The sequence below is a fragment of the Adiantum capillus-veneris genome, chromosome 24 (assembly GCF_014529385.1).
Source record: "Adiantum capillus-veneris isolate H3 chromosome 24, ASM1452938v2, whole genome shotgun sequence".
NCBI classification, from domain to species: domain Eukaryota; kingdom Viridiplantae; phylum Streptophyta; class Polypodiopsida; order Polypodiales; family Pteridaceae; genus Adiantum; species Adiantum capillus-veneris.
In genome coordinates, this window is record NC_140954.1 from 66,333,036 (window position 1) to 66,354,592 (window position 21,557).

Here is a 21,557-nt window from a genome sequence, read left to right on the forward strand (position 1 = left end):
TGTGGGCAATTGGGCTAGGGGGTTGACATGTGTCCACTATGCCCTTTGTGTAAAGGGGCTTGCATGAGTGTGTGTGTGTGTGTGTGTTTCTCTCTCATCCCCTACTAAAAGGGCTCGCCCCCTCCTCTTTAGAAGTTTGCAAAGACTTTTTGTACACTATCAAGCATCTAATTTTCCTAAGCATTGACCATTAATCTTATCCTTTGAATTTTGGAACCTTAGCATTTTGGAAGTCTTAATGGGTTGAACCTTAGGTCTTTGAAGCCCATTGCTTGCACATTGCTCTTCTGCAGATGGTCCCCCTTTGGATCCCTATTTTCCCTTGTTTAGATCCCTAATGTGACCAGTCTGCTAGCCTTACCAATAATCTAGCTTCTTCTACCCTGGTACTTCCCCATATCAAACGATCAGTTTAACATGAGAAAATCATTTAGGAGAATTAGATATTAGTTATTATGACATCCACATCGGCTCTTGCTGTATGCGTTTCGCACGATGGGGTATTGTTGAGGTCAAAGGATCGTTAAGGAGCAACATTGACTTTCCTTTGATGGCCACATCCACATGACAATACATATTCTTTGTAGTGTAGTTGTTAGATCCTTATGATTAGCACTGCCCTCCATGCAATGTGCTTCTCTAACAATATATTCCCAATCCTCAACACATGGAATCCTCAAGAGTGGATGTGACTTGAGACATAGAACATCATGTCTCTCATTTATCGCCATTTCTTAACATCAAGAAATCCTTTAGAATCACAAGACTTTAGTGTATCCAAAGATAATGAAATATCTTCTTGCAAAGTCTTGATCATTAATGCATAGCATCTTTAGTAAATGCAAAATACCTTGAAGACATGTGTAAAGCCACGTTAGATGATGTATTGCTCTGCACATTGGATTGGTTGATATCCAAGTCAGTGGGAGTTGTTTGACATACCCGATCTTCATCATCACTCGAACTACTAGATGAACTCTCTTCTCCTTCGTAATCATTGTTGTCTTCACTTTCAATGTACCACTCCACGGTGTTGCGAGAGGGGGGAAGGGTAAAAAGGGGAGAGGGATATAAGAAGACACTCAAGGCGCATAAATATGGTGTCAAAAACCCCCAAATCGGCCATAAACCGCTTGGCGCCGTATCCCTAAACGAATTAATACACAACATGTGGTCTTTAAAAGCTCTAAGACTTTAAGTAGTCATACATGTGGATATATTCTTCTCTTGTGTTTTGAAGCTACTTTTACATATCTTTGTCCTGCTCTAATTCCCACAACCGATTTTATTTCGCAAGCATTAATGAGCACCATCGTCACCCGAATTTACCACTTTTTCCAAATTTGCAAATTGCCATCGAGCCTTAATCGACAGCTTTGGATAAAAGATCGGGCCTAGAGCCTCTTCTAACCATTGATCTCATTTGAAGAGGCCCATGCCAAATAGTGACGAGGTCTGTCGACACACATTCGATCTCACACTAGGATACAACCCCCAACTTAGAGCCACCTAAGCGACCTGACAACGCGTGACCTGCATAGTGCATCGTTTTTAGCTTTGAGTGGCGCATCACGTAGGTGATAGCAGCATCTACCACCCGTAAAAGCTACAGCTTGAGCGGCGATGCAGAGGTGACGAACGACGCGACGAAAACTTTGCAGTGTAACAAAATCGAGGTCGAATAATGAGACACCTCCCAGGGGAGTAAGTAGCCAGCGCGCTAGTAGGGATGGAACCAAAGATCCAAGGGTGAAGATATAATCTGCTTGCCGTAGCCACGACAACACTCAAGCTTCGTTGTCCCTGAATTGGAGCTTTTCTTAACTTGAATTGGGGGTTGCTGGGTCCTTCTGCAGGGACCGGGTTTTTTATTGGGTGTTTTACCCTAGAGGGCTTTCAATCCCCATACGAGGGCCCTCACCTCATAGAAGTCATTGGTACTTTAACCTTATTATTACTTTGACGGTCCCCCCACCCCTCCCCTCTCTCTCTCGTTGCATGTAAGAACAACCCATACCCTGAAGCTGCGGCGTTTTTGCTGTCAGAGGAGCTTGCAAAACATGCGAGCGAGCGCCGATTCGCCCCGATCTTCCAAGCGCTTGTCCCCTCGCGTCCCGCTCTATCAACTCGTGAGACACAGGGTATGTCCTCGCTTACCTTAATTTTCTCTGTGCATCCGCTTATATATGGACCTTGAAACTCCGAATTTGTAGCGCTGCAGCAAGCTTTCAGTCAGATAAGTATTCCGAAACAGCCCAAATGCTGTAGCGTTTCTGGACCTGGGAAGCTTTGCTAGACAAGGACGATGGAGACAAGGTCTGACTTGGAGGATGCCACTCTTAACTTGCTGGACAGCAGAGCCAATGCAGTCGAAGAGAGGGTTTCGCCTAATGATGGCAGGGCCAGGTGTAACATAGTTGATGGTAGGGTTAGCTTAGTAGAAAATTCTGTCAATAATGTAGAAGCTCCCAGTGCCTCCACAGATAAGACCTCTGCTACTGCTTTATATATGAAAACAGAGTTGTCTGCTCCCCTCATCTCCTATGATGCTGAGGAAAGCCCGGAGAGCCTTTTAAAAAGAAAGCGAAAGCGTGCAGATTTGCTAGCCCAGGGGGAACGGCTAGAAGGAATGACAAAGTGGGCTGGTAGTGGCAAGAGTGTCAGAGCACTCAGACAGCAAGCAAGGGCTCTGAGCTATGATGAGAATCTTATGGATGCTATGATCCAAAATCAATTGGGCACAGATCTTTCTCCTGCGAAGAACAAGAAGAAGAAGCCTTTGGATCTTGATAAAAACAAAGAGAAGGAATCGATGATTGCTGCGTCAATAGGCTTTCCCAAGGACTCCCTAACAGAGGAAGAAATTGAAGCAGGGGTAGTGCAAACTATAGGTGATGTCGAACAAGATAATTACATAGAAGTTAGGAATCACATCTTGGCCAGGTGGCGTGAGAATGTGAATTTATGGCTGGAGAAGGCTCAGGTCATGGAAAGCATCCGGAGTCAGCACAAAGTTCTTGTTGATGCAGCTTATAAGTTTCTTTCTGCCTATGGGTACATCAATTTTGGTGTAGCACCATCTATCAAAGCACTCATACCAGAGGAAGGGACAAAACCCACTGTTATTATTATTGGAGCAGGACTTGCGGGACTTGCAGCTGCACGCCAACTTTTGGCATTTGGTCACAAGGTTGCAGTTGTCGAGGGGCGAAATAGACCTGGAGGACGGGTCTACACGAGAAAAATGGAAGGAGGGGGACAAATTGCAGCTGCAGATCTTGGCGGAAGTGTCATAACAGGGCTTCATGGAAATCCCTTGGGTGTTCTCGCTAGGCAACTTTCACTTCCTTTGCATAAAATACGCGAAAAGTGTCCATTGTATCAACCTAATGGGTTGCCTTTGGTAGTTGATGTTGATGCTAAAGTCGAGGCTCAATTCAATAAACTTTTAGACAGAGCAAGCCAATTGAGAGAGCAGATGGGACCTGTTGCAGAGGGGATATCCTTGGGGCAAACGTTGGAAACTTTGCGAGAAGATGCCGAAGTAGCGGAAGTATTATCTGAGAGGCAGCTTTTTGATTGGCACCTTGCAAATCTTGAATATGCAAATGCTGGACTTCTTTCTGACCTTTCACTTGCATTTTGGGATCAGGATGATCCATATGAAATGGGTGGTGATCACTGCTTTTTACCTGGGGGGAATGTGAGGTTAGTTTCAGCTCTTGCTGAGGGTATTCCTGTATTTTATGGAAAGCAAGTGCATACCATTCGTTATGGCGCAAGTGGAGTGCAGGTCGTAACCCCTCAACAAGTTTTTGAGGGAGACATGGCTCTATGTACAGTGCCACTCGGGGTGCTGAAACAAAACACTATCAAATTTGAGCCAGAATTGCCCCAGAGGAAGCTGGATGCAATTCGCAGGCTTGGTTTTGGACTGCTAAACAAGGTTGCTATGCTTTTTCCTAGAGTCTTTTGGGGAAGTGAGGTTGACACGTTCGGGCATCTTGCAGAAAGTTCTGAACGTAGGGGGGAGTTCTTTTTGTTTTACAGTTATGCTACTGTGTCTGGTGGTCCACTGTTACTGGCTCTTGTTGCTGGCGAAGCTGCCATAAATTTTGAACTCATGCATCCTACAGATGCAATTCAACGTGTTCTGGCAATTTTGCGAGGTGTATGTTTGTCTTGATTACTCTATGGTTTTCTGAGTACATGTTCGATGAATTTGGGAGGCTAAAGCTGATTTTTTTTTGGCAGGAATTTTTGAACCTCAGGGAATTACTGTACCTGACCCTATTCAAACAGTTTGTACTCGCTGGGGAGGGGATCCTCTAAGTTTTGGATCGTATTCGCATGTAGCAGTTGGGGCCTCAGGGGATGATTATGACCTTTTAGCAGAGAGTGTAGGAGATGGCAGGCTGTTTTTTGCAGGAGAAGCCACAAACCGCAGGTATCCAGCAACAATGCACGGGGCACTTTTAAGTGGTCTACGTGAAGCTGGTAATATAGCAGCTCAAGCTGCCAACAGGTTAGTTCTTGCAAAAGTAGAGAAAGCTGTGCCAAAGGACACACAAGCCTATGCAGTACTGCTAGCAGACTTATTTCGAGAACCTGATTTGGAATTTGGAAGCTTTGCTATACTGTTTGACCCTAGAACCCAGGAACCCAAGTCTCATGTACTCTTAAGGGTAATGATTGGCATGGGAGCGAGAAAGAAAGTTAACGATAGTGGGCTCACTGATCAACCTGCTATGCCACAAAGGCTTCTATTTCAGCAACTACAGATGCATCAGCAGCAACAGCTACATCTGTACACAATGATTTCTCGCCAACAAGCAATAGACTTGATGGAGATTCGAGGAGGTGACAAGGTGCGCCTGGTTTATCTCTGTGAAACCCTCGGAGTCAAACTAGTGGGGCGAAGGGGCCTGGGTGCCCAAGGAGATTCTTTAGTGGCAGCAATTAAATGGGGTCGAGCAGCAAGAAAACCAGCAGTTCCCCCAGTTGTCTTGAATGGGGGATCTAATGTCAAGTTAATAAAGCAGCAGACAATGCCGGAGGAGAACTCCCAGCTTAGATAGCATTGAAAGTGAACATCAACCAAGCTTGTAACAATAGGATTATCGATGAAAGAGAGGTGATTGAAAAGGGAGGGTTTTCAGTTTGACTTTATGCAGTTTGGTCATATCTCTGAACCATCATCTGAACTATTCTTGATATTTTGTTCTTGCAGAGTGCCCATACAAAGGAGGTGCAAGGTTTCGAGGATAATGTAAAGCAGTCGAGTGCTTCTTGTTTTGTCACTGCATTCAGGTGTAGTCTGAGTGCCTGTTCCGCTGCATTGCATTAATTCTCTATAACAGTTGTTTCTTCAAAGTCACAGGTATTCTAACTTGTCATTCATACTTTATAGCAATTCTAAAATTAAAGTAGTATTCCTCCATGTTCTTAGCTTGCCTACAAATGACCAATGTTACTCCTTGAGGATTGTAGTTTGCATTGATGCTTTCTAGTCAGGACATGCACTAGGATTGTATAAGTTATGGTTTTTTGAGCTGAGGAGGCGGGAAAACAACTAGTGGAGCTTGGGGTTACGAACATAACGAAGGGGGTTGCTTCTTGTGAGAGTACTGGATTGGATCTATTAGATGTGAAAGGGCCAGTTAGTGTTTAGTCATTTCTGGGCATTATGCCATTTTGATAAACACAGGCTTTGTAATGAAGAAGATGTGCATCCGATCAAGAAGGATTGACCACAGAATCTCAAAGACAAAGTTAATATGTGGCTACATGCTGTGCAATTTTGAGTCAGTTACATTCTGAAGGCTTGTAATGACATCAAGATAGAGAGTTACGAAAGGAATTTGCCTCGACTTATTTGCATCCCGAAAGAATCCAACTTTTAACAGCCTCTGAATCTTTATATTGCAACAGTTTTTTCCCAATATAAGTAAAGCTCTTTTACTGAAACTGATCAGTGAAGGTTGCTATTTTAGTGAGGTCTAAAATATTGGCAAATGCCAATTTTTGATCACCTATAGTCAAGTGTCTCCTTTATTCTAAAACAAGTACCAAGAACTTTCATTACTAAGTGAAAGTAGTTTGTCACTAAGCCCTAGAGCGTATGGAATTGAAAGTAATGGGAGGCACCTCTGAAACACCAAATAGCTAATCTACTTTAGAAAGCCTCCCAATTTCATCCTGGTTAATAAACGCTTCTATCAAAGTGTAAGTGAAAAGATTGTGTAGTGGCAGTTCAGAGCACCAAGGATGCGAATTAAAGGTTCACTCATCAAGCCAAAGCTCTTACAAGTTGCTACATTGTCTTTTGATTTTATTGTCAAGAGTATGGATTCTCTCACACACCATTCACACATTCAATATCAATAGCGTACAAGCCCTAATTTTGAGCACACTCGATGCCAATGGGTTCCCAACAAGAACCCAACCAATCCACTCAAGGGCCCCGCACCCTGGTACTGGAGTGTTATTTTAATTTCATTGCATATATAGAATGGACAACATATACCGGAGTGCCTGCACTAACTTAACTCAATGGTAGATTACCAGCTTGGCAACCGTTTGTAGGAGGCACCTTGAAGGAATATCTGTAGCAATGAGATTCAACTCGATGTGGGCTGTGTATGGCCATCAAGGAGACATTGTAGGGCTGATTTGCACACCCGATGGGAGAGGCTGAATGCTACTGCAAAACACAGATCTGGCTGTGTGTTCAAGGGCTGAAAATGCAGCAGATCTAGTTTTTCCTTTCCGAGAGATGGTGGGGCTGATGATGGTGCCTCCAATGGCAAGGGCTCAGGCAGATAGGGGAAGCCTGATGGCTGCTGAAAATGCTTATGCAGGGGGCTGATTGGAGGGTGACCAGGATGTGCCAAAATGATAGGGGCAAAGAGAGCTGATTAACACAAGACACTCAGTTGTATGTGCTAGAGAATTAGGGAACATAGGTAGTTTGTTTGTGATTTATCATTTCTGGATCCAAAGGTTAGGGAAACTGGGACAAAGATGGAACCCTCTTGCATAAATGGTTTGTACACTTGTTTGAGGGGTGTTGTTACACTTCGGTGGGCATCAGGCAACATGAGCATGTAGATAAGGTTAGCTATCATGTGTTGGCCAGTTCCCATCATCATCAGATCACGAGGCTGAGAGATGTTCACCAAATAATAGCCTAAAAGTATGTGCTATAAATAGGACTTGGGCCTCATTTGTGGGGCATCTGATCACCACTCTTGGACTCCAGGCCCTTGGCAGCTCTACCCGCATGCCTGGATTGGTGTGGAGCAGCCACCCCCAAGGTGACCCCATCCTCTCTCCTCTCTCCTAGTTGAGACATCTATCGGAGGCGAGGCAGCCAAGAACCTACATCAGTCCTTCAATCAGCCCCAATCTTGGCCAATTCCTGATCCATTTGGTGTTTTGAAGGTACATTCAGGTTTGCCGATCACTCCCCCATCATCTGCATATCTTTTGCTGCAATTTCAGCCTTCAGATGTTGGATCAGCCCTGTGCGGCGTACATGCAGCCATACACAAGTTTACATCAGACGGTTTTCAGCCAAGCTTTGCCCTCACATTAATCAGCCTTGAGCATCTTGTTTCGGTGGCCATCTGGCTCCAACATCGAGGAGCAACATTAGCTACATCCATTCAACCTTGGAGGTGCTTTCTTTGAAAGAGTTACAGACGGTACCATCATCCATGCAGTGTAGTGGAGCTGTGCTCTGAGGTATTGCATGTGTGTAGATTCCATTTACATAATCTAAAGCAAATACCACATCTGTAATGGTGTGGGGGGCCCTTGTGAGGGGTGGTTGGCACCCCATCCGTATGGCTTCCCCTCTCTCTCTCTCTCTCTCTCTCAAGTATCTAAAAGGAACCATCAATAACATAGTTGTCACGTGACACATCCCTACCCTATGTGTCCGTGGACAAGCTACACCACAGCAGGGTTCAGTCAGTTCAGTCAAGTCTAGATTAGCAGTGATCTGGCACTTTTGTGAGTCTATTCGTAGACCGTGCATGCCCAGTCACTTAGCATAGATGCATATCCTCCGGTTGCACACAACATGATCATCGGAATTCCCATCAGAATCCATTAGCATCAGTTAGGGGAATTTTTTAGTGCATTTAGCCTATTTTCCTATTTATTGGTATTTTCACTTATTATTTTTAAGTGACTTTCCAACAAAAGTAGGTAGGGCAATTTTGCTAAGTTAATATATAAGCAAACCCAAGTTAGCACTTTCTGGCAGAAGAGGCAGCAGGAGCACCTTGCTCAACAGGCAACTTCTCAGCAGAACCCATCAGGAGGACCTAGCGTTTCCTCATCAAGACCAAGCTAGCGTTTTCTGCAGCAGACAGCCCTTGGCGTTTTTGCAGCAGATCATCTAGCGTTTGCAGAACTCCCAGATCAGCCTGGCGTTTTTGTAGACAACAGAACAGGCCTAGCGTTTTTGCAACTTGCAGCCCAGTCTTGCGTTTTGCAGATTCCCGGCGACAGATTCAGCCTTAGCTACAGCGTTTTCAGTTTTCAGCCCTTAGTACCCGCAGATCAAGTCCCGAACCTCGCAGATCTCCCTTCCCGCAGCAATTCCTCGCCGCACGGTCAGTTTCCGCAAGGTTTACAGTTTCAGCCCGGAAAACGCAGATTTCAGCATCTGCGTTTTCAGCGTGTCGTCGTGGCATCATCGTCACCGACATAGAGTCAGAATTCAGCAGATAGAAGATTCGCAGATTTCAGCCCATAGCGTTTTTGGACAGCAGTAGCAGATCTGCAGTTTTCAGCCATTGGAAAATGCAGGTTTTCAGCAGCAGAACATTAGCAGATGTCCCCCATTGAGTAGGAGATGAACCCCCATTTTCAGCCAAGAAAACGCAGCCAAAACAGTCATTTTCAGCCACCGAAACAGTCCCAAAATTCAGCGATTAGAAGATCTCAGATTTCAGCCATCGAGTCGTCGTCGTCACGGTCGTCGTCATCGGCATAGTCCCATTGCATCAGTCCTTTGCATACGCATTGTACACCTTTGTGCAATCAAAGTAGACCACTCTCGCCGACGAGAGTGGGGCCTTCGGAGGAGGGTTTTACAACGTCTCTGGTGTCGTATCTCTTCTCTCTCCTTCTCTCAGTCTCATTCACTTGCACGCACAATCCACCCACTTTGGTCGTGATCATAGCACTCTCCATAAGACGGAAGCTCTCTCTTTCCCTAAGAACTAAAAGGAACCTTGAGCAATAAGGATCACTAATCTTGAGAAAATACAACATTCATTCCGCAACACCTAACAACAGTTGCATGCCTTAATGCAAGGTATTGTAATCGGTGTGAAAGCTCGATCTCTCCTTGTCACAAATTGCTGACGTGTCAAGCCACTGAAGAACCGAGCCGACTTGCAGATGGCCGCAAGGCCTAAACCCTAAAAAGAAGCAACAGAAGAAGTAAAAGTTCTACCAACTTTTGGGACCCCGTCCGATGGGACTTAGAGAGCATAAAGCATTAAAGTAAAGCTGGAACCACAACAAAAAAAAGAATTACGTAAAAATTGATGACATGGCATTCAGTACGGATCTCTGGACTGACTAATGACGTGGCAGCTTGTACGGATTTCCGCTTTTAGTGCTGGTTTGCTGACGTGGTAGCATGTACGGATTTCCGTGATTTACGTTGGCAGCTTTTGAGCACTTGCTTTTGGACCAAATGCTTTTGAGTTTACTGCTTTTCATGTAACTGATTTTGAGGCCAAGGGCCTTTAAATATGTGCCGAGGGCTCATATTTAAAGGCTGAAGGTGTAGGGATTGGAGTACCGGTATTGTACCGAGTTCAAGTAATATAAAGAAATACCGAAAGGGGCGCCAAGGTTTGGGGCCAATACTCTCTGTGGTGGAACTTCGCTACTCTCCTTGCCGTCTCTCTTTCAGTTCAGTTGTTATTGAAGTGCTTAAAGTTGTTCAGTCTGTTCGTCTTGTGACAGTGGTATCAGGGCCGAGAGATATTCATCGGCGGCTTTATGTTTCTATGTCTTGTAACATGCATATGTGAGCATTTGTGTTGCATCGTGATCTGCCAATTACTGAATATTTCTTTTTGGATGAGATACTTATGGGAAGTCAACGACCTAGGATCTTCTGGGAAGCCAACGACCCAGAGTTCCATTTGGAATGAGCAAATTGATTGTCTCTCGGAAATTTTTGAGCTAACTTGAGTTGTTTTGCAGATATGTTGTAATCGCAGACGATTGCTTTCTTTCAAGAAGGAGGGATGTCACAAATTGCTGACGTGTCAAGCCACTGAAGAACGGAGCCGACTTGCAGGTCCTGGAGCTGACTGATGACATGGCCGCCTGTACGGATTTTTGCTTTTTGCGTTGGTTTGATGATGTGACAACCTCTACGGATTTCCGTGATTAACGTTGGCAGCTTTTGAGCACCTGTTTTTGGACCAAATGCTTTTGAGTTTACTGCTTTTCATGTAACTGCTTTCGAGGCCAAGGGCCTTTAAATATGTGCAGAGGGCTCATTCTCTGGCATGCTTCAATATGAAGGTGCAAGGATTGGAGTACCGGCATTGTACCGAGTTCAAGTAATATAAAGGAAATTGAAATAGCGAAAGGGGTGCCAAGGGTTGGGGCCAATACTCTCTGGGGTGGAACTTTGCCACTCCCCGTGCCGTCTCTCTCTTTCAGTTCAATTGTTATTGAAATGCTTAAAGTTATTCAATTTGGTCTTTTCCGTTGGCACGTGGTGCCCATCTTGTGACACTCCTATTCTCAAAATTCCCTTACACTCGACAAGAGTCACACAATGCTTGGAAATTTAGTTTGGCAATCTTGTGAGCTTGCTTACAGTTCTTTCTGTAATGCGACATCACCTCGTGTCAACGGTAAAGAACAGACTTAACAGACTCTAAGCTCTTCAAAATAATTGAATTGAAAGAAAGAGAGACTATCACGAGACACAGAGTGGCGTAGTTCCACCCCCAGAGTGCACTCGTCCCAAATTGTGGTGCCTCTTTCGGTGTTTCTTTATATTGCTTCAATGAGGTACAACACTCGTGAGTCTGCGTTGCATCTCCCGTGGCCCGTGGGTAGAATGCCAGAGAGAGAGAGAGAGAGCCCACAACTCATATTTAAAGGCCCTTGGCCTGTACAAAAGCATCTCACACGAAGAGCATCAATTCTAAAATCTATTGGTTAAAAAGCGTGTGCCCCCAAGGGCAGTCCGTACAATGCTGCCACATCAATATCATGAGCTCAATTTGTAGACATTTGTACAACATCCACGACATCATCTCCACACAATTTGTGTTTGTGAGTGTGTCGCTTTATTTTATAATTTAGGCTCTTTCACCAAGAATTTGTAAGCTGGTTGGGGGTTAGGATTAAAAATCTTAACCCATTTATTATTTGGGCCACTCGGTCAAATTTCATAAGCTGGAAAGTCCTTCTGTTTCTGCTAGGGTTTAGGTCCCTCGGTCGGGATCTATAGGATGGCCGACTTATCGGGGCTCGCCATGTCAAAAGGTTGTGACATCCCTCCTCTTGAAAGAAAAGTAATCCGCCCACGATTATATCTGCAAAACAAGTCAAGTTAGATGAAAAATATCCGTGGGTCATTCTGAGAGTTAGTCAATTTTCTCATTCCTTATTAATAATTTTGATATACTTGGTTGTGGAATTTTCATCACATACCCAGATTCAATTAGGAGTATATTCAATGGTTGACACATCATAGTGCAACACAGATGATTACATATGCGTGTTACAAAATCATAGAAACATACAGTTGTCGGTGAACACTCTTCTGGCAAATAACCTAAAAAGGTCCGGGCCATAAGATATTTAATGACTCCATCACCCCTCCCGTCAGAACTTAAAAAGGTCCGAGCCATGAGATATAGAGGCCTTTCACAACCAAACGCTCCCCAGACTGTAGCCTGCGTCGCTTGGAGGTTCCAAGAGTACAACTAAACGTCCCCAAACTGAAGCATGTGACGTTTAAAGGATCTACAGCTAACATAAATACTCCTTCCAGGAAAGCCGAGGTCAAGATATTCAGACATTATCAAGCGCCAATATTCTCTTCAATATGCTTCTCAGGAAAGCTTGAGCCATGAGTACAACACAACTTTTCAATCACAATTTCTTCTTGATACTCCTCCCAGGAGCTCGAGCCGTAAGTAATACAAAGGTTTTTCAGCATCATTGAAACCATGATCAAAAGAAGAATCTCGGGGGGTTCACCTCTTAACATGTAAGTTACCATGTGAGTTCAAATGAATGGGTTTTTTAATTGCCAAAATTTTAAATTTTTAGAAAGATTATATTAACAAAAGGGGTTTTTAAATTTATTTTAGAGAAAAACCCGTGAGTTTTTTTGAAGAAAAAGAGGTAATTCTATTACCTTAAGCATGTAGGTAAAGGATTTTTTCTTTTAATACCCTTTGAACGCACGTTATATGAATAGTTTCTTAAAGGTGCACCCCCCAAGACAAGAATCAAGCAATGTCAATCGGCACCAAGACAGGTTCAAAACATTTCAAACAAGTTTCAAACAATATTCTCAAACAAAGTCCAAAAAAGTATCTAAATACAAAGCAATCGTAAAATTCCAAAGTGATGGTACAGTTTCGGATCTGGATGGTTGCATCATTCTTGTCGTGCCAAGGCATGCCCAAAAGAGTGTCGCAATTGCCAAACTTCATAATGTGGAAGTTTGCCTGTGACGGGAAAAGAACCCATGAGGGGTACAATCTTTTGAGTTTGCCTTGTGGCCTTGACTTCAAGTTCTCCAGCAAACTGGTTATACTCAAAGTCCATCTGCTTGAGGAAGTCTGGATGGATAAAATTCTCGATGGCTGTCACAAACGGGAGCGCATAGTAATATAAAATACATTCGGATAAATAGGATTTATCACTTATTACTGCCAGAGGATATATCTATATATATATATATATATATATATATATATATATATATATATATATATAGAGAGAGAGAGAGAGAGAGAGAGAGAGAGAGAGAGAGAGAGAGAGAGAGGATCGACACAGTATTGGGGACCGAAAGATGGGTTGATCCCCCCCCCCCCGTAATAGTATCCTATTTATCACTTATTACTGAAGCCAGAGGATATATATATATATATATATATACATATATATACATACATACATACATACATACATACATACATACATACATACATACATACATATATATATATATATATATATATATATATATATATATATATATATATATATATATATATATATATATATAGAGAGAGAGAGAGAGAGAGAGAGAGAGAGAGAGAGAGAGAGAGAGAGAGGATCGACACAGTACTGGGGACTAGAAGATGGGTTGATCCCCCCCCCGTAATAGTATCTTTATTACTGAGGAGAAGTCTATACAAGCACTTGAACCGAACGTATTACCTCGTTCGTTCTAGAATACGACTTGATGGTTCTCGGAAGCCTTGTCTTCCTATTCCTAGGGCAAAACCCTATTCCAAGAAACTTCCGTTCCTTATTCCAAATCCTCGAGAATCAAGGTTCTCGCGTGTGGATCTCACCTTCCAGACTCAAGGCATGGCATCCCTGCAACTCTTTTCTTACTCTATTTCCAGAGTCCTCTTGTCGCTGAACAACTCTGCTTCAGCGTAACCGCGAAACGTTTCACCCCGAAATGTGGCGTTTCACCCTGGGCTAAGGCCTCACTGAAACGTTTGACCGAAACGCCAATTTCGTGTATATATAGAGTTATGTACTGACAAAATAAGTGTTCATAGTGCAGTGAGTAGACACACATGCTATGTTAACGTTGAAATAGCATATACATAATAAATAAATAACTATTTAATGGCTAAATTCTTTGAAGACAACTTTTCATTTTAGGCGTTTCACTCCAGGCGTTTCACCTTGTAGGTGAAACGTTTCGGCCGTTTCACCCGTTTCGCGTTACATGCCTGCTGAAACGCGTTTCGCGGTTACGTTGCTTTGCTTTCCCGGACGCAAAGTCCTTACTTGGGAATCTCAACTCTCGGATCACAACTCGAGAGACTACCTCTCTCCGATCCGTTGATCTACTTCCCAAACTCGGGTACGAAACCCCTGGGCTGATCTGGCTCTAGTTCCTCAGAGCGCTTCTCTTCTGCAGAGGCTCATGCCTTCCTCTGCTCCTACTCCCTCACTAAAAGGAAGTACACCTGCAAACAAATACTTAGAGATCATAACATGAAAATCGTTACCTTCAAAGTCTTGACGCTCGAAACGCAACTCGGTTCTCGAAAAGAAATTCCCCCGAAGGGATCTCTACATAGAAAATCCTCTCTTCCAATCCTACACACAAAAGAGGTGTGTTCTCGTAAATGAGCCCCGTCTACGACTCTACGACGTTTATGGGCTGAAAACAGAGAAAACCAATAGCTTGTCGCGATGGAAACACGCTCCGTAGGCACTTCTTCGCGAGGGAACTCGTGCACTAGGTCTTGGCGACATCGGATACACTTGGGGCAGCCATGGGCATCAACGGCAAACGTCTTCTTTGCGGCTGAAATTTGCAGCAACATCTCCTCCTTCCGAAAACTGATCTCTTCCTTTGAGTGAGGGCATGTGATGCTTTTATAGCTCCTGGCCATGGGCACGAATAGCCGAGCGCAGGCTGCTCGCGTAGAGATCGCGGCCGTTTTTTTTTTTTTTTTTTCCGCTATTCTGCCAGAAAAAGAGAGAGAGAAAACGCTGGCTGATTTGTTGCCTTCTTTATCAGATGGCTGCCCACTTATTAAGTGGGCGGCCGACGTATTTTAAGATAGTCTGAATCTGCCCAAAAACTCAATAAAACCTTATAAGTTAAAAACAATGCTTTCACAGCACTTCCCACGTGTCTCTGGATGCAATCATACGCACAGTTGCAATGCAGACATAGACTTCCTCGTGGGAAAGCATCTTCCTCGTGGGAAAGCATCTGCTTTCCCAACAAGCAATCTTGCTTTCTCAGAAAGCATACGTTTTTCATCTGAACCCATCTTCATTCAAATGCTTGCTTTTCCTTGTGCACAATTCTAACACAGTTCGGAATTTCATGTCGACTATGGATATCCCCTTTCCGATGCACCTGTCACCTACCTTGTGACGCATCAAGAATACCCATCACCTAGTCCTTTCCTACCGAACTTATGGTACAATCTCCTTCGCAATGCTTTATGTCACCCATCCTACGACGCATCAGAGATGTCCGTTCTCGGATGGTCGGATACTTCTTCCCGATGCTCCCTGTCACCAATCCGATGTGACACATCAAAAGTACCCGTTCCTGGTGGCATTATAGATATTCCCTTTCACAGTGCTCCTGTCATTACTTTGAATGACGCACTAGGAATTCTCTGTACTCGGATGTCTCCAATGAGAAAACCCCTCTCACTTAAAAACTCCAATAATTCATTTAGAATTATTTTTCCTTTATATTCCGAGCGAGAAAACCCTCTCACTTAGAAATCCAATAACTCATTTAGAATTATTTTTTTGTCAAATAGAGCCAATTTAGCAACAATGGCTCCCTCGAAGAAGAGAAGTACTCTTTCGTCATTGTTTTTTCCATAGACTGTGCTCAATTCATTAGAACTTTCAACATTTATTCCATAAGTGTCGGGAACAAGTTCAATCGCAGTTCTAGCTCTATTAGCCGGAGGTGGTTGGAGGTTCTATTGGTTCTCTGACCAAGAGTTTGCTTTGAAGGCGTATGCCCTCTTCGAGGACATGTATAGAAATTATGAAAACATTCAAAACATTGGCCTTTTTGCAGTACAGTTTCTCGTTGTTGTAGCGTCAAATGAGGCTTTTGTGTTGAATTTTCACGGAATCCTGAGAATTCACTCGTTGTGGTCGAGGATTTCAATTATTTTCCGGTCGATCTTACGTAGTAAATTCTAGTTTTTCTTTTATAAGCTTGTATCCGATTGCAGCATGGTCCATAAGTTCTTGCATTGTAGCAACTTGTTTGGATAAACAATACTGTAAAGGTGATGAAAGTCCAATAGTATAACGTTCGCACTGGTCCTCTAAGGTGATCAGCTTGAAGAATGACACTGCATCAAGAAATCTACTATCCTTGAAATCCTTTGGCTTGTTTGGTGCAAACCTAGGATGTGGATAGTAATAAGGATATCCATATGGGCTCCAACCATTGTACCCTGGGGGTGGTGGTAGAGGCAGCTGCACCGGATCAAGGTTAGAGGACTGCACCATGTTCCTGAAAATGTCCCCAATTGGAATAGAAGACTTAGTAGGTTGTTGGTGAAAGGCCCTTGTGATTTCTGACATTGGAGGAGGTGGTATTGCCTGAGGTAACAGAGGGAGCAACATGTTATACAAAACTGTTGAAAGCTTTGCAGAACCAAGAGATTCTGCTAAGGATGCCGCGAAGTTTGTCGAGGAGAAACTGTAGGTACTATGTAGAATCTAGAAACACCATCTTGCTCTGTGTGTTCTTGGGAAGACCGGTATGCTTTTAGAAAAGCACATGATTGGAGCTTTGATACCACTGTAACGCTTTTGCCAACGGAAGAAAACAGACTTAGCAAACTTTAAGCACTTCAAAACAATTGAATTGAAAGAGATAGATAGTGTACACGAGACATGGAGTGGTGTTGTTCCACCCCTAGAGTGCACTGGCCCCAAATTGTGGCGCCCCTTTCAGAATTTCTTTATATTGCTTCAACAAGGTACAACACTTGTGTCTCTGCACTCCATCTCCCGTGGGTAGAATGCCAGAGAGAAGAAGAAGAAGAAGAGAGTTTTAACGTCGTAGGAAACTATCCCAAGAGACCTTAAAGATCTAGCTTTGAGAGAGAGAGAGAGAGAGAGAGAGAGAGAGAGAGAGAGAGAGAGAGAGAGAGAGAGAGAGAGAGAGAGCCCACAACTTATATTTAAAGACCCTTGGCTTGTACAAAAGCATCTCACATGAAAAGCATTAATTATGAAAGCTATTGGTCATAAAGCATGCACCCCCAAGGGGTGTCCGTACAATGCTGCCATGTCAATATCATCATGGCAATTTGCAGAATATTTGTATAACAACCATGTCATCATCATGTCCATGTGGTTTGTGCTCGTGAGTACGTGTCTTGCTTTATTTTATTATTTAGGCCCCTCGGCCAAGGAAGGGGTGTCCGTACAATGCTGCCATGTGAATATTATCAGGGCAATTTGCAGAATATTTGTACAACAACCACGTCATCATCATCTCCACGTGGTTTGTGCTCTTGAGTATGTGTCTTGCTTTATTTTATTATTTAGGTCCCTTGGCCAAGGATCTGCAAGTTGGTTGGGAATTAAGATTTAAGATCCTAACCCATCTATTGTTTGGGCCACTGGAAGTCCTTTTTCTTTTGTTTCTGCTACCTCGACTAAGATCTGTAGGTTGGCCCGCTTATCGGGGCTTGCCCATTAGACTAGTTTTTGTTACTCAGAGCTTCTTGCTAAATGGTTGTACACATGTTTGACATGCGTAATTATACCTCGATGGGCATTCAGAAACACCACCATGTTGCCTAGGATAATCGCAACATCAGTATAGTTCCCATGCCAAATGCATCACTAGGGTGTGAGATACGGGTCTTACAGTCCCTTAAAACTATGTGTGCGTACATGTGCACATTTGTGCAATTTTGAAGGAAAAGTCACTCCTTGCAGTTTAGGGAAACACTTCTTAAGGATTCTCTATTTCAAAGTTCGAGGTGGTGCACTAAACTCATTGATTGTTGTTCCTCTCACATTGTGCACCTATGACCTATAGAATTGGAGATGTGGCTCTCTCGCACATGTGGACGTGGTGGGTTGTGGTCTTCTAGGTGTAAAAACACTTATAAAAGCAGGTCCTCTCATCTCTAAATTTTGAGTTTGCCAGTGCTAGTGCTCATCTCTTTGTAATAACTCTTTGCGAGTGGTCGAACGGAAACACAGAGGGCAATCGCAATCTACACACTCAGCACCACTTCAACACTTCAAAACAACTTGAATGTACAAGACAGGCAGAGAGAGAGAATCCATGCGAGAGAGGCAGAGTGGCGGAGTTCCACCCCTAGACACACTTGCCTCAAATACTGCCATCCCTTTTGGTATTTCTTTATTAGTGTTTCGCAAAGATTCAACTCCTGGAGGGTCGAGTTGTCCAAGACTCTACGTCCAGATGCGCTCTCCTAGAGGCTTTTATAAAGAGTACAAGGACGCCCAAAAGTAGAGCCCCAAAAGCACTTGATCCAAAAGCTTCTGTTCCAAAAAGCAATTGCTCCCTAAAGCTACCACCAAAATTTGCCATATAGCGATCGCAAAACGTGGAAATTGGTCTTTTAGTGCTTTAGACCTCTAGGCAAGAATCTGCAAGTTGGGCAAGGATAGGATTTTAAAGTCTTAACCCTCTTTAATCTTTAGGCCCCTCGGTCAGGCTCTGTAAGTTGTTAGTTCTTCTTCTTCTTCTTATGCTAGAGTTTATGCCCCATAGACGACATCTATTCCATTGGTCAGAACTTGGTAGTGCCACGACACTGACTTGTGACATACTAGTTGATTACACCCGCGATCACTAACATAATTCCAATATTAAGTAAAAAATGTTAGCGTGCCACAGGCAATCAATGCTTATGCTCCATGCTATGCGTCACATTGTGGAATGCAAAGATGCAATAAAATCTGAAGTGTTCAAATGCGGTGGATGAATCCATGGAAATTAAGCTAGTTTTTGTGTATGTAGGTGTCTAGGTTGCATCCATACTTATGTGCTAATCCATGCAATACGGTAGATTCATACGATATGGATGAGTACAAACGGTACGAATCAATATGTGTGTAGCAAGCTGTTGGTCCGATGATTCAATCTTTATCTCAAACTGAAATAGAACAAACAGAAACTGAGCTGGCAAAACAACGCTTTGCACTTGTAGATGAGATGGAAGCGGTGGAGTTTCTCTTTAAGAATATTGGCCCTCAAGTTGAGCGTCCCTGTTGATATTTCTTTATTATTGATGAAGAGAAATTACAACGGTATGTTTCTGCACCATCAAATCTATCAGTTTACAGCTAAGGCTCAACCTTGTATGTAAAGGCACTTGATAAAAAGCAACTTTTCAAAAGCATTGGTAAAAACAAGGGTTAAAAGTCTTTTGCTTTATTTTTTAAAGGCTTCAAATCAATTGCTTTTCTAAGTGGCGCCCAAAACACTGGCAGTCAAAGCTACCACCTCATGTTTCTTTGAACATCTACAAGGAGCTCGATCCTATGCATCATAATCTGCAAGGTATTGATGCAATAAATCATCAAGCGTTCAAATGCGGTGTGTGAATCCATGGAATTAATCAAGCTACAAACACCTCGGTTTCCTCTGGGAATGTATCATATGGCCAAAAATCTTCATACTACAGTTAATATGGAAAGTATGTCACTGGTGTACACTATCCTAATGCATATAAAAATGACATTGGATCATTAGAGGGCAAACTCCAAATTGATGTCCCTTTACGTGCGATTGTACATCAAAAGTTTATGGGGAGTGATTTCTTATCATCATATATTCATATTCATATTCTATACTTCTGAGTTCAATCAAGTTGAAATAATTTGAAAGCAATGCTAAACATGTTAAGAGACATATTTCAAACACTACCCATATAGTATTATCAAACAGAATCTTAAACAAGGAGTTCTTTTCGTTTCAATAGAGTGGGTCCTCATCTCCCATGCTTCCAAATGCTTGTAAATCCATCTTCCTCCGTCCTGCTATCTCGTCCGCAAAGAATTAACAAAAGTTCCAAAAACATAATTATACACATGCCGATTTTTTTTACAAAAACCCTAATTTCTGTTTGAAACCTTATTTTTTCAAGGTTGTCGTATCAAAATCAATTCGCATTGAAAGTTAAGGCTCCTTGAGAGGATCAACGTTTGAAGAGATTTTTATAGGTTTTTGAAACATTGAATAATGCCATAAAAGCATGTTTTAGGGGCTTTTTAGAGCAAAACCAACTTATAAAGCCATTGAAATTGTTCGGAGACGATTTTCAAGGTCTCTCGACGCTTATCCAAGCACTTCTGTATCGGCCAATTGTTGTCAATGCTAGTCGTGTTGATCAAACCTATCAAAAAGCGACTTAACTTGTTGCCTCCTTGCTTCTCTCTCTCTCTCTATGCTATATTTGTATATCCAATATATAAATTTCTCTACAAAGATCTCTAATTTCTATGCTATTCCTTCTCTTCGATTGCATATAAAGGTTCATCTTGTGTCTTTGCAACCTCTTTCGTCTTCATAGCTTTGATTTCGAGTAGGACCTGTTTGCTTGAATGGAAAAGCAAACTGCTAATGCTCTGATACCACTATAGCCACCGCTCATTCAATCTTTCACTCAATCTTTTCAGACTCTTCTTCGTAAGTTTGTTGTATTTTCATTTCTAGTATTTCGCTTACATTAGGATTTAAGAATTTGCTCCTGTTGTTATGTGGAGTCTGATTTCTAGGATCACGTCTTTGAGATGTCTTATCCTTGTTAGTTGAAATTTGAGTCCTTGTTTCAAGGTTTAGTCAAGTAAGCTGCTTCAACTTTTTTCTTATGCCTTTTCTAAAGACATTTTTAAGTGAATAATGGTTTGTTTTATGTAGTTTTGTTTAGTAGCAAATAAAGTGATTTAGTTCTTTTTTTCTTGTTTTCTTGTGTCCCTTGCTTTTGTAGTTTTGTGAGTGTTATATCCCTTCTTATAATTCGTAAGTTCAGACTTCACTGAACTTACGAAGGTATACTTCTACTCAAACTGAAAGAGAACATGTGGAACCGAACAGACGAGACAACACTTTGTACTTGTAGCCAAGACGGAAGAGGTGGAGTTTCTCTTCAAAAAGTTTGACTCTCAAGTCGAGTGCCGCGTTGGTATTTCTTTATTATTGATGAAGAGAAATTACAACCATGTGTTTGCACACTCTCCAATTTGTCTAATTACAATTGAGGCTCAACCTCATATTTAAAGGCTGTTTGTCACAAAAGTGATGACGTTGCAACTCATGAAGGGAGTAACCTTGAAAGCTCACAGGTGATGACGTGGCATACTGTACGTCCGTCTGTAATTTGCGCCACCATTTCCTGGCTGTTGACGTGGTGGGTCTATGCAAGTTGCAAGTGCTTTTTGGCGCTAGTTTTTTGTATTTGATGCTTTGCAAGCCAAGGGCCTTTAAATATGAGCCTTGGGAGAGGCATTCTTGCAATTGCAGATTGCAAAGAGCTCCTTGGCAGTTAGATCATTATAAAAGAAATACCAAAGGAAGGTGTAGGGTTTTGGGACGAAAGCATCTGAGAGTGTGTCAAATCTTATTATAGCACTACTGAATCATCGAGTTTTTACTAGAGTTGGTGCGCTAGCTTTTTCTTCCGCTTCTCTCTCTCTCTCTCTCTCTCTCCCCTCGCTCATTTCCTTAAAGACTATACATGAATTTCAGATGCGTGCTATTGGTATGTGTGTAAACTTAGGGATAGGCAATATAGGTTTATGTCTTTAGC

The 21,557-nt window shown here is 42.7% G+C and overlaps 1 protein-coding gene across 13 annotated transcripts in view; it reads left to right on the plus strand.

Annotated features, from left to right (window-relative positions):
- The first annotated feature begins 1,976 nt into the window (after positions 1-1,976).
- The window catches only part of LOC147426508 (protein FLOWERING LOCUS D-like), a 65,958-nt gene continuing 46,377 nt past the window's right edge, over positions 1,977-21,557 (plus strand). For 6 of the 13 annotated variants that reach the window (XM_086499032.1, XM_086499033.1, XM_086499031.1 and 3 more), the window contains exons 1-4: positions 1,977-2,141; positions 2,222-4,169; positions 4,255-5,134; positions 5,231-5,310. In XM_086499032.1, the coding sequence (XP_086355158.1) occupies positions 2,306-4,169; positions 4,255-5,078 (2,688 nt within the window). In that variant the 5' untranslated portion in view covers positions 1,977-2,141; positions 2,222-2,305 and the 3' untranslated portion in view covers positions 5,079-5,134; positions 5,231-5,310. Of the gene's footprint in view, positions 2,142-2,213; positions 4,170-4,254; positions 5,135-5,230; positions 5,441-21,557 lie in introns of those variants that run through there. The other 7 variants (XM_086499027.1, XM_086499026.1, XM_086499030.1 and 4 more) reach the window with 3 other exon arrangements.